The sequence below is a fragment of the Nerophis ophidion genome, linkage group LG20 (genome assembly GCF_033978795.1).
Source record: "Nerophis ophidion isolate RoL-2023_Sa linkage group LG20, RoL_Noph_v1.0, whole genome shotgun sequence".
Lineage (NCBI taxonomy): Eukaryota > Metazoa > Chordata > Actinopteri > Syngnathiformes > Syngnathidae > Nerophis > Nerophis ophidion.
The window spans coordinates 14,438,805-14,452,846 of NC_084630.1; the positions used below are offsets into that span (position 1 = coordinate 14,438,805).

The following is a 14,042-nucleotide window of genomic DNA, read 5'->3' on the forward strand; positions in this document are numbered from 1 at the left end:
AAAAGGTTCCCGACCTCTGGGTTAGAGTGTCCGTCCTGAGATCCGCAGTTTGTGAGTTATAGTCATACTTAAGACTATAAAAAATGGGACCCATTACCTCCCTGCTTGGCCCTCAGCATCAAGGGTTGGAATTGGGGGTTAAATCACCAAAAAATGATTACCGGGCGCGGCACCGCTGCTACCCACTGCTCCCCTCACCTCCCAGGGGGTGATCAAGGGGATGGGTCAAATGCAGAGGACAAATTTCACCACACCTAGTGTGTGTGTGATGATCATTGGTACTTTAACTTTAAACTAAAATAAACTAAACTAAAGAAAAACCTCCATGAGAGCAATGTAACAGGCCTGAGGATGAGTATTAGGACACGCCCACATTGTGATCCAGCTTCTTCCTGTATGAGCTCCTCTTAAAGGGCACGGCAAAATGCGACACGTAACACAGGGAAATAATGCACTATTATTAAAATACAATTTTAACAAACCAAACTGGAAATTGTATAATATTAATTAATGGTCCAACAAAACCGAACGGCACATTTTTTGGACGGCTGAACGCCATTGTAACGCCCCCCCTATTGTTCCCCTTTAATATAGCCAACCCCTTCGCCATGTCGCCATTATCGGCATAACACAACAGCAGGAGTGTAGTCCACTTACCCTCCGGTCCTCCGTGTCCTCGCCTGTCCGCCGCCGCGTCACTTCGCGTCACTCCGCGTCTCCCCCCTGCCATGCCCCGCGTCAGCCCCTGGCTCCCCGCCCTGCTGTTCGTCCTCTTCCCGGGCCCGAGCTGGGGTTACTTCCCCGAGGAGCGCTGGAGCCCGGAGTCTCCGCTCCTCTCCCCGCGGGTCGTGCTCGCTCTCATCTGCCGCAACTCCGCGCACTCCTTGCCGCTCTTCCTGGGAGCCGTCGAACGCCTCCGCTACCCGAAGGACCGCATAGCGCTGTGGTGAGTGTCGTTTGTAACACTTATTAATAAGAGTCGTCGCGGAATTACACACTTATCTTGTCAGAGTGATAAAATGACAGTAAAGTAAGATGAAGTGTGACGTCACTTCTGTGCTCTTCCAGGTGTGTTTTCAACATCTGTTTTGTGCCCAACTGTCTTCAATATGTCATGAATGCATGGATTAATTGAATGTGTATGTGTCGGGCTTAGACCCTGGAGAGGAGTAGACAGGGTGGGCTGTCCATAAAAAGTTCCATTCAGTTCGGATCTTCTCTCATTACCCCCACTACTCTTTCCCTCCCCCTCTTTTCCTGCCACATCTTTAGGCTTTGGCCATGTCTACACTAAGTCATTTAACCCCTTAAACCAGTGGTTCTCACCCTTTTTTTCAGTGATGTACCCCCCTGTGAACATTTTTAAATTCAAGTACCCCCTAGTCAGAGCAAAGGATTTTGGGTTGAAAAAAAGAGATAAAGAAGTAAAATACAGCACTATGTCATCAGTTTCTGATTTATTAAATTGTATAAGAGTGCAAAATATTACTCATTTGTAGTGGTCTGTCTTGAACTATTTGGAAAAAAAGATATAAAAATAACTAAAAACTTGTTGAAAAATAAACAAGTGATTCATCCCATCCATCCATTTTCTACCGCTTATTCCCTTTTGGGGTCGCGGGGGGCGCTGGCGCAATTATAAATAAAGACTTCTACACATAAAAGTAATCATCAACTTAAAGTACCCTCTTTGGGGATTGTAACAGAGATCCATCTGGATTCATCAACTTAATTCTAAACATTTCTTCACAAAAAAAAGGAAATCTCTAACATCGATATTACCAACCGGTATAGCTCGGTTGGTAGAGTGGCCGTGCCAGCAACTTGAGGGTTGCAGGTTCAATTCCCGCTTCCGCCATCCTAGTCACTGCCGTTGTGTCCTTGGGCAAGACACTTTACCCACCTGCTCCCAGTGCCACCCACACTGGTTTAAATGTAAAAATTAGATATTGGGTTTCACTATGTAAAGCGCTTTGAGCCACTTTGAGAAAAAGCGCTATATAAATATATTTCACTTCACTAGTGTTTAATGTTAAAAAAAAGGTTTGATCAAGTGAAATTCGTCAGAGAACAATGAATGGTAGATATGAAAATACTCAACTTATAGTCAATTTAGTAATTCACTTATTATAAAAAAATGGTGACACCTACTAGTCACAAAAATCATTAAATTAAGGGTATTAAAAAACCTGACATGTTTGTTACTGGATATTTTCTAATATGCTTCTGCCTTGGAGACGTTTGATATGTAAGTAACATGCAACTGCAATTATTTGACAATTGTTTGTATTGACAAATGTGTTTTGGACTGAAATATTATTCAATTTGGGACACTTATTAAGTACATCTAGTGCATAGTGTGTGCGTTATTGTGTGTTTAGCTGTGGTCAAGCTGCTAGCTCCTAGAAACAGATCGCCTACCATGTTTACTTTTTGTAAATGACTTGACCAAAATACAGGAAAAGACCAACCTTGTGTGTTTACTGAAGGACAGTCCAGCATTGCACAAGTAAACACTTGCACAAGTAAACACTTTTGGCATTGTTTAACACAACTATCCAGCCGTGTAACAACATTTATAGGTCAGAAAAGAGGAAAATCCTCCTGAGTCCCCTTTAAATGTTCATTTCTCACTGGCAGGCTTTTCTCATTGGCACTCATCGAGGGCGGACACTCCCCTTTCCTCTCCCTTATCTCACCTGCTTGCTTCTTTGCCTTGTCTTAAATGGTTTTGTTGCCTCTTTTTGTCAGACAATTTAGAGTGAAAAGCAAATGTTATTTTCACTTGTATACAAAACCTTCTAACTTGGATTGTTTCCCTGGCTTCGAAACTCTCCCGAAGGATGGTGCGGTGAAGACACAACAAACTCCCTTTCTGTATCTCATGGACACACACCTGTTGTTGTTGACTTAGGACTGACTAACAGTTGCACAACATCAAGGCCGCGGAACAGAGACACACTGCAGGCTTACACACACACACACATCCACAAAAAATATACGCCACACACACATACCCCACCCCCAATCCAACGCCCTCGACGCTAATCCCATAGGGGTGATGGAAGGATGGGCAGCAACAGAGAGCTGCAGCCCCCACCATGGCCCCCCCACTCCGTCCCCTCTGTTGCAAGTCTCGAGATGTACGTTGTAATATGTATAAGTGCTTTGCTATGGAGGTTTTTTTCCCACTTTAGACTGGGCCCTCTTGGGAGCCCAGTCTAGATTGTATTTTTTTACTCATCCTTCCCCAGCGTTTACCTTATCCCATCTTTTACGGGGCGCCTTGTGGTGACCCATCAGCATTCCTGTTCTGTAACCCTTTACACTGTTTATTTGTCTAATCTTGAATGGGTTCGTGCTGAAAACATAGTTGTGTTTTACCCACCTGCTCCCAGTGCCACCCACACTGGTTTAAATGTAACTTAGATATTGGGTTTCACTATGTAAAGCGCTTTGAGTCACTAGAGAAAAGCGCTATATGAAATATAATTCACAATTCACAAACATGTCCCCCAAAAATCCAGCTGTCAACACTGAATATTGTATTGTTGAATTTCTTTTCAAAGTTTATGAACTTACATCCATATATTTCACCCTTTTTTTCAGTGATGTACCCCCCTGAGAACATTTTTTAAATTCAAGTACCCCCTAATCAGAGCAAAGCATTTTTGGTTGAAAAAAAGAGATACAGAAATAAAATACAGCACTATGTCATCAGTTTCTGATTTATTAAATTGTATAAGAGTGCAAAATATTGCTCATTTGTAGTGGTCTTTCTTGAACTATTTGAAAAAAAAGATATAAAAATAACTAAAAACTTGTTGAAAAATAAAAAAGTGATTCAATTATAAATAAAGATTTCTACACATAAAAGTAATCATCAACTTAAAGTGCCCTCTTTGGGGATTGTAATAGAGATCCATTTGGATTCATCAACTTAATTCTAAATATTTCTTCACAAAAAAAAGAAATCTCTATCAATATTTATGGAACATGTCCACAAAAATCTAGCTGTCAACACTGAATATTGTATTGTTGAATTTCTTTTCAAAGTTTATGAACTTACATCCATATTTTGTTGAAGTATTATTCAATAAATATATTTATAAAGGATTTTTGAATTGTTGTTATTTTTAGAATATTTAAAAAAAAAATATCACGTACCCCTTGGCATACCTTCAAGTACTCCCAGGGGTACGGGTACCCCCATTTGAGAACAACTGCACTAAGTCATTTAACCCCTTAAACCAGTGGTTCTCAACCTTTTTTCAGTGATGTACCCCCTGTGAACATTTTTTAAATTCAAGTACCCCCTAATCAGAGCAAAGCATTTTTGGTTGAAAAAAAGAGATAAAGAAGTAAAATACAGCACTATGTCATCAGTTTCTGATTTATTAAATTGTATAAGAGTGCAAAATATTGCTCATTTGTAGTGGTCTGTCTTGAACTATTTGGAAAAAAATATATAAAAATAACTGAAAACTTGTTGAAAAATAAACAAGTGATTCAATTATAAATAAAGATTTCTACACATTAAAGTAATCATCAACTTAAAGTACCCTCTTTGGGGATTGTAACAGAGATCCATCTGGATTCATCAACTTAATTCTAAACATTTCTTCACAAAAAAAATAAATCTCTATCATCAATATTAATGAAACATGTCCCCCAAAAATCTATCTGTCAACACTGAATATTGTATTGTTGAATTTATTTTCAAAGTTTATGAACTTACATCCATATTTTGTTGAAGTATTATTCAATAAATATATTTATAAAGGATTTTTGAATTGTTGTTATTTTTAGAATATTTAAAAAAAAAATCTCACGTACCCCTTGGCATACCTTCAAGTACTCCCAGGGGTACGGGTACCCCCATTTGAGAACCACTGCACTAAGTCATTCAACCCCTTAAACCAGTGGTTCTCAACCTTTTTTTCAGTGATATACCCCCCTGTGAACATTTTTCAAATTCAAGTACCCCCTAGTCAGAGCAAAGCATTTTTGGTTGAAAAAAAGAGATAAAGAAGTAAAATACAGCACTATGTCATCAGTTTCTGATTCATTAAATTATACAACAGTGCAAAATATTGCTCATTTGTAGTGGTCTTTCTTGAACTATTTGGAAAAAAAGATATAAAAATAACTAACAACTTGTTGAAAAATAAACACGTGATTCAATTATAAATAAAGATTTCTACACATAAAAGTAATCATCAACTTAAAGTGCCCTCTTTGGGGATTGTAATAGAGATCCATCTGGATTCATGAACTTAATTCTAAACATTTCTTCACAAAAAAAAGAAATCTCTTACATCAATATTTATGGAACATGTCCACAAAAAATCCAGCTGTCAACACTGAATATTGTATTGTTGAATTTCTTTTCAAAGTTTATGAACTTACATCCATATTTTGTTGAAGTATTATTCAATAAATATATTTATAAAGGATTTTTTAATTGTTGCTATTTTTAGAATATTTAAAAAAAAAAATCTCACGTACCCCTTGGCATACCTTCAAGTACTCCCAGGTGTACGGGTACCCCCATTTGAGAACCACTGCACTAAGTCATTTAACCCCTTAAACCAGTGGTTCCCAACCTTTTTTCAGTGATGTACCCCCCTGAGAACATTTTTTAAATTCAAGTACCCCCTAATCAGAGCAAAGCATTTTTGGTTGAAAAAAACAGATAAAGAAATAAAATACAGCACTATGTCATCAGTTTCTGATTTATTAAATTGTATAAGATTGCAAAATATTGCTCATTTGTAGTGGTCTTTCTTGAACTATTTGGATATAAAAATATAAAAATAACAAAAAACTTGTTGAAAAATAAACAAGTGATTCAATTATAAATTAAAGCTGCAAGCAGCGATGGACGAGACCGACTTTTGCTGGTGATTCCTGCCTTTACCCATTCAACATATCTTTACCTGCACATTACCTACCTTCCCTGCATCCTGGGGTCACGCTGGTGCTTCTTTCTTTCACTCATACATGCTGGTGCTTCCTGCCGTCACCCAGACAACATATCTTTACCTGCACATTACCTACCTTCTCTGTATCCTGGAGTCAAACTGGTGCCTCCTTCTTTCACCCAGTTAACATATCTTTACCCGCACACTACGTACCTTCTCTGCATTGTGTGGTCACGCTGGTGCTTCCTGCTTTTAAGCGGCCATCTTGAGAAGGCGCAGCAGTTCTTTGAAGGCTCACAAAATAAAAACCGGAGCAGTTAGAAAAACTCTTTGCGCAACTTCTAATCAGAAGGGTTTAATCTCTTTCCTGTGCGAGTTTGAAGCCGACACAACAAACGCGCTCAGAGGAGATATTGTTTGAAAAAAGGTGACGGGTTTTTACAAAACTTTTGTTTTGAAGGGGTAATTGCCAACTTCTTGTTGATTTTTGCTGAAGGCTGTCAATTAATGAAATGTAGGTCTAAGTGAGACCTACATAGAGGTTTTGTTTCATGTCCCTACGACATTCCTACCGGAAGTTACAAGCAGTTTTGTCTGTTTTCTTCCTAGGAGCAGTTTTGTCTGTGTTTTATTCCTAGGGGGTGCTAGAGCGCAATATTAAGTTTTGGGATTTGTTTTTGTTATTACATCGCAATTTTTGCCAGTCCTGATGTGTGTGTCCAGTTTGGTGAGTTTTGAAGCATTTTAAGGGGGTCAAATTACAGCTCAAAGAGGCAAAAATTACATTTTTTAGGAAACTTTTGTTTTGAAGGGTTGTTTGCCAACTTCCTGTTGATTTCTGCTGAAGGATGTCGGTTTATGAAATGTAGGTATAAGTCAGACCTACATAGAGGTTTTTGTTTCATGTCTCTACGACATTCCTAACGGAAGTTACAATCAGTTTTGTCAGTGTTTTTTCCTAGGGGTCGCTAGAGCGCAATTTTGAGTTTTTTTTTTTTTTTTAAATTAAATGACAATTTTGGCCAGTCCTGATGTGTGTGTCAAATTTGGTGAGTTTTGAAGCATGTTAAGGGGGGTCAAATTACAGATCAAAGAGGCGGCGGTATAATAATAATAAAACCTTAGAAATACAATAGGGTCCTCTGTTCCAAACCGAAATTCGGTCCCTAATAATGATTTGTACACATAGAAGTAATCATCAACTTAAAGTGATTTCTTTGGGGATTGCAATAGAGATCCATCTGGATTCATGAACTTAATTCTAAATATTTCTTCACAAAAAAAGAAATCTTCAACATCAATATTTATGGAACATGTCCAAAAAAAAACTAGCTGTCAACACTGAACATTGCATTGTTGCATTTCTTTTCACAGTTTATAAACTTACATTCATATTTTGTTGAAGTATTATTCAATAAATATATTTATTAAGGATTTTTGAATTGTTGCTATTTTTAGAATTGTTAAAAAAAATCTTACGTACCTCTTGGCATACCTTCAGGTACCCCCAGGGGTACGCGTACCCCCATTTGAGAACCACACCTTAAACAAATAATTATTTAGCCTAAACCCCGTTTCAGCCACATTAAACCATTGTTTACCATCCATCCATCCATTTTCCTACCGCTTGTTCCTTTTGGGGTCGCGGGGGGTCACTGGAGCCTATCTCAGCTACATTCGGGCGGAAGGCGTTGTACACCCTGGACAAGTCGCTAACTCATCGCAGGGCCAACACAGATAGACAGACAACATTCACACTCACATTCACACACCCATCGTTTACCATGAATTGATTAACGTGGACCCCGACTTAAACAAGTTGAAAAACTTATTCGGGTGTTATCATTTAGTGGTTAATTGTACGGAATATGTACTGTACTATGCAATCTACTAATAAAAGTTTCAATCAATCAATCAAAGTCCTCATCCTCTGAGACATTTTTACACGGGGTTAGTCAGCCGTGTAATTTTTAAATCTCCGGCACTTAGCTTTGTATGGACTCATTGATTGTTTACAAAGTGAGTTCGGAGAGGAAGTGACGCCAGAAAGCCCGCGCTCCACACAGGAAAAGACATCAGAAAGACCGCGCCACAGGCAGTTTCATTACAAAGATGGAGGCGGATCATCCAGACATCCCCGTGTTTCTCCTTCTTTTACATGTACAGGCGCTTTTAGAAACCAAAAATAATTACCTTAAAGGCCTACTGAAACCCACTACTACAGACCAGGCAGTCTGATAGTTTATATATCAATGATGAAATATTAACATTGCAACACATGTCAATACGGCTGGTTTAGTTTACTAAATTACAATTTCCCGCGGAGTTTCTTGTTGAAAACGTCGCGGAATGATGACGCGTATGATGATGTGTGTTTGTGACGTTTCGAGTTAGTGGGGACATACTAGCTCAGGACCACTTACGGCTAAAAGTCGTCTCTTATCATCGTGCAATTACACAGTAATTTGGACATCTGTGCTGCTGAATCTTTTGCAATTTGTTCAATTAATCATGGAGTCGTCAAATAAGAATGCTGTTGGTGGAAAGCGGTGGATTGCAGTTGTCTTTAGCACCGAGACACAGCCGGTGTTTCTTTGTTTGTTGTGAAGCTTTAACACAGAGCGGTCAAGCGAACATGTTTCTCTACGTAAACCAGCATGTTTTTGGATGGGAAAATTGTGATATATATCTTACCGGAGACATCAGTGGATTTTTCGTCATCCTGCAGTAGCTGTCAAAAAAGGCAGCTGTGAGCTTGGCTCCTCGGCTTCTCTCTGAGACACTGCGTGTTAACCGCAGCCATCCGACCCCGAAGTATGTCTTTACAATCTCATTAAAACAATAAGCAGATAAGGGATCATACAGAGTTATCCTAGTAAATGTGCCTAATTACATCTGAAACGCTCTCACACTGCCGGAGCCGTCACTTTTTATTTTATTTTATTATTATTTTTACTTTCTAGTCCTTCACTATCAATATCTTCATTCACAAATCTTTCATCCTCGCTCAAATGAATGGGGAAATTGTTACTTTCTCTGTCCGAATTGCTCTTCCTGCTGGTGGCTCCCATTATAAACAATGTGAGGCGTCACGCGCACATACTTCCGGTAAAGGTAAGGCTTTTTTATTAGCGACCAAAGTTGCGAACTTTATCGTCGATGTTCTCTACTAAATACTTTCAGCAAAAATATGGCAATTTCACGAAATGATCAAGTATGACACATGGAATGGATCTGCTATCCCCATTTAAATAAGAACATCTAATTTCAGTAGGCCTTTAAGATAAGGCAACGAGCGATTGTAGTTATTTCTTATACAACACTTCTCAGACGTAGGGCTGGGTGATATGACCTTTTATTAATATCTCAATATTTTTAAGACATGTCACAATACACAATATATATCTCGATATTTTGCCTTAGCCTAGAATTAACACCTGATGCATTTAATCACACCTGTATGGTGATTATATGTGTCTACATTAAAACATTCTTGTTCATACTGCATTAATATATGCTCATTTTTACCTTTCATGCAGAGAGGGAAATCACAACTAAGTCAATTGACCAAAACTGTGAGAGTGAGGAGTGTTGTGACCAGATCTCTAGATCCCTAGTTTGATTGATGTACAATGTTTATCACATTGTTTATGTGTCTAATAAAGATTTGATGGATTTATGATGGCTCAGGTGCGATTCACTACAATAGGGCCCAAAGCACACTGGATTCCAGTTAATTGAAATACACAACACTGGATATTGTTCAGATAAGTTACATTTAAGAACTTGCCCACAAAGCACACTGGATTCCAGTAATTGAAATACGCAACACTGGATATTGTTCAGATAAGTTACATTTAAGAACTTGCCCACAAAGCAACACTGGATGAGACTATGACGTGCGCATTTTCCACGCATGCGTATTAGGTCGTGTTGCACCGGCGGACGGAGAGGGAGGGGCTTAAACGGTGGCATTGGTTTGTGTGTGCACACGGATAAAGTTAGGTGGGATTTACCTTAGTGTAAACGCGGCCTTACACTCTACTGGGAACAGTGTTTCACTCTTTTACATCCCATAATTCAGTCCCAAAGGCTGCACAATTGTGTATTTGCTGCTTTTCTTATACCCTGGTTGTACCTGCATCCAGCCCTCATGAGTCTTGCAGAAATGTGCTCTCTGCGTGCGTCTTTTTTTGATCCTTGGCCAGTAGACCTGCTTTTTGGAGATTAAACTGATCTTTTCATCTGTGTTCATATTTGACAGGTCGGATTATATCTTGGCACCCGAGTGGTTTAGCAAAGCAATGTTGTGCACATATTTAATCAGTGTAGAGCAGCGGTTCTCAACCGTTTTTCACCAAGTATTACCTCAGAAAACACGTGGCTACCCAACTACCACCATAACGACCAACATTAAAGTACAGTAGAAAAATGTTTACAGCTGATCACTGTGATCAAACTTAAATTAATTGCGATCAACAATCACGATCATATAATCGCCCAGCCCTATTTAAAACTCCTTTCATTAATCCACAGAACCTTTTGAATGAACTTCGAGACTTTCCGGAAATTCCTTCGAAAATACTCTTCCGCCGGTTTTTCTTTGCATCGGACCTATATCCGCCCTGATACAATAGCGTCATGTTTAGTCGCGTTAGAGAGTGTGCATGGACACTTAGACTTCACACATAGGTGGGAAAACACAAAAAAACCAACTATTTGAGAAATCAGACTAATTTAGTGCATGGAAACGTGACTAAGGCTCAATTGGACACCCAACGATTCGAGTCCGATTTCTGGGGTGACGATTCCATTCAAAATCGATTCAACACGATTCTTCATTCAAATTGATTTTTGCAATGTATTATTTGGTATAAAAATTATAATACATTTTTTTCAGATAAAAAAAAAAAAGTTCCTTCTGGTTGCATGGAGGCGTAAACATGTTTTATATAAACTGATTCTTATAAATAAAGAAAAAATATATATTTTCAAAATTTTGTTGATCATTTTTTTTTAATTAATATCGTAAAAATCAACACTAAATTGGCACTAGTGTGTGAATGTGAGTGTGAATGTTGTCTGTCTATCTGTGTTGGCCCTGCGATGAGGTGGCGACTTATCTAGGGTGTACCCCACCTTCCGCCCAATTGTAGCTGAGATAGGCACCAGCGACCCCAAAGGGAATAAGCGGTAGGAAATGGATGAATGGATTTCTTAAAATTATGAATCAATTTAAAATCTGGATGAATAAGAATCGCGATTCGGGTGTGATTTTTTAAAATATTTTTTCATTTTTTTTGTGCAGCCCTAATTGGCACCTTAGTTTTCATTACAAATCAGTTCCAAAACCAATCCGTACTAGATTTGAAGCCATTTTTTCCCACAAGAAACAATGTTAATCCAATTACCCCAAATCCATTCCAGACACCCCGTTATATTAACATGAAACATTACTTTTACAGAGAGTAATTCTAGTTTCTCCAGCAGAAGATTATTCAAAATATATATAAATGACAAATTAGGATAGGATAGGATCGGTCCTTATTGTCATTTCACAAGTAAAACACAACTTTGTTTTCAGCACAAACCCATTCAAGATTAGACAAATAAACAGTGTAAAGGGTTACAGAACAGGAATGCTGATGGGTCACCACAAGGCGCCCCGTAAAAGATGGGATAAGGTAAACGCTGGGGAAGGATGAGTAAAAAAATACAATCTAGACTGGGCTCCCAAGAGGGCCCAGTCTAGAGTGGGAAAAAACCTCCATAGCAAAGCACTAGTACATCTCGAGACTAGCAACAGAGGGGAAGGAGTGGGGGGGCCATGGTGGGGGGCTGCAGCTCTCTGTTGCTGCCCATCCTTCCATCACCCCTATGGGATTAGCGTCGAGGGCGTTGGATTGGGGGTGGAGTATGTGTGTGTGGCGTATATTTTTTGTGGGTGCATGTGTGTGTGTGTGTGTGTGTGTGTGTGTGTGTGTAAGCCTGCAGTGTGTCTCTGTTCCGCGGCCTTGATGTTGTGCAACTGTTAGTCAGTCCTAAGTCAACAACAACAGGTGTGAGTCCATGAGATACAGAAAAGGGAGTTTGTTGTGTCTTCGCCGCACCATCCTTCGGGAGAGTTTCGAAGCCAGGGAAACAATCCAAGTTAGAAGGTTTTGTATACAAGTGAAAATAACATTTGCTTTTCACTCTAAATTGTCTGACCAAAAGAGGCAACAAAAACATTTAAGACAAGGCAAAGAAGCAAGCAGGTGAGATAAGGGAGAGGAAAGGGGAGTGTCCGCCCTCGATGAGTGCCAATGAGAAAAGCCTGCCAGTGAGAAATTAACATTTAAAGGGGACTCAGGATGATTTTCCTCTTTTCTGACCTATAAATGTTGTTACACGGCTGGATAGTTGTGTTAAACAATGCCAAAAGTGTTTACTTGTGCAAGTGTTTACTTGTGCAATGCTGGACTGTCCTTCAGTAAACACACAAGGTTGGTCTTTTCCTGTATTTTGGTCAAGTCATTTACAAAAGGTAAACATGGTAGGCGATCTGTTTCTAGGAGCTAGCAGCTTGACCACAGCTAAACACACAATAAAGCACACACTATGCACTAGATGTACTTAATAAGTGTCCCAAATTGAATAATATTTCAGTCTAAAACACATTTGTCAATACAAACAATTGTCAAATAATTGCAGTTGCATGTTACTTACATATCAAACGTCTCCAAGGCAGAACCATATTAGAAAATATCCAGTAAAAAACATGTCAGGTTTTTTAATAACCTTAAATTAATGAATTTTGTGACTAGTAGGTGTCACTATTTTTTTTATAATAAGTTAATTATTAAATCGACTATAAGTTGAGTATTTTCATATCTACCAGTCATTGTTCTCTGACGAATTTCACTTGATCAAACCTTTTTTTTAACATTAAACACTAGTGAAGTGAAGTGAAATATATTTATATAGCGCTTTTTCTCAAAGTGACTCAAAGCGCTTTACATAGTGAAACCCAATATTTAATTTTTACATTTAAACCAGTGTGGGTGCTACTGGGAGCGGGTGGGTAAAGTGTCTTGCCCAAGGACACAACAGCAGTGACTAGGATGGCAGAAGCGGGGATCGAACCTGCAACCCTCAAGTTGCTGGCACGGCCGCTCTACCAACCGAGCTATACCGCCCCCTACAAGATAAGAAACGTACTTTTGTGCCATTGGGTTGGTATTTTTTATCTACTACCATTGTTCTTTTTAAAAAAAAATTCACTTGATTATACCCTTTATAACATTTGACAGTCCAAAACAATCAAAGTACATGCCGTGATTCCTACTATTATCATATTGATTAATATTGGTTTCACCCACTACTCAAGGCTCCATTATTAGTATCAGAAGTAAAAAAAGTTGTACTGGGACACCCCTAAAATAAATAAGATACTATAAGATAAAGATATGATAAAATGTATTTGTCTACAACACTCTGGCCTATGAAATTGGATTAGCCGCTGAGCTCTGACAAAACATTATGACTTGTTTTGAGAAACAGGATATATATTAAAAAAGTGTAGATTTTCAAAAGATAAATTTGGATATTTTGGAGAAGGCGGGGTGTGGTTGCATTTGCTATTTCTTAACGCCTCCACAAACGAACATCCTGCAGATAAACTAAAAAAACGAGTTAAAAATGTGACTTTGGAGCAAAATTTACACCAAAGCATATCCGAAACATTTTATCTAGAACATTAGTGTCCAAACTTTTTGCCCTGGAGATGCATGTTCAGTAATGTGTGTGGAGTCTGCATGACTGCGTGGGTTCCCTTTGTGTATTCTGGGTTCATCCCACCTCTAAAGGCATGCACCTGGGGATAGGTTGATTGGCAACACTAAATTAGCCCTAGTGTGTGAATGTTGTCTGTCTATCTGTTTTGGCCCTGGGATTAGGTGGTGACTTGTCCAGGGTGTAGCACGTCTTCCGCATGAGTGCAGGTGGGATAGGCCTCAGCACCCCCCGGGACCCTGAAAGGGAAAAGCGGTAGAAAATGGATGTATGGATGGATAATGGATACATAACTGATAAATGTTATAATTAGATATTAAAGGCCTACTGAAATGAGATTTTCTT

At 38.9% G+C, this 14,042-nt stretch overlaps 1 protein-coding gene across 1 annotated transcript in view; it reads left to right on the forward strand.

Moving 5' to 3' along the window:
- Window positions 1–615: 615 nt before the first annotated feature.
- LOC133538766 (procollagen galactosyltransferase 1-like) overlaps window positions 616–14,042 on the forward strand; it is a 53,697-nt gene continuing 40,270 nt past the window's right edge. Inside the window, exon 1 of the mRNA XM_061880532.1 lies at window positions 616–946. Within this exon, the coding sequence (XP_061736516.1) occupies window positions 729–946 (218 nt within the window). The 5' untranslated portion in view covers window positions 616–728. The remainder of the gene's footprint in view (window positions 947–14,042) is intronic.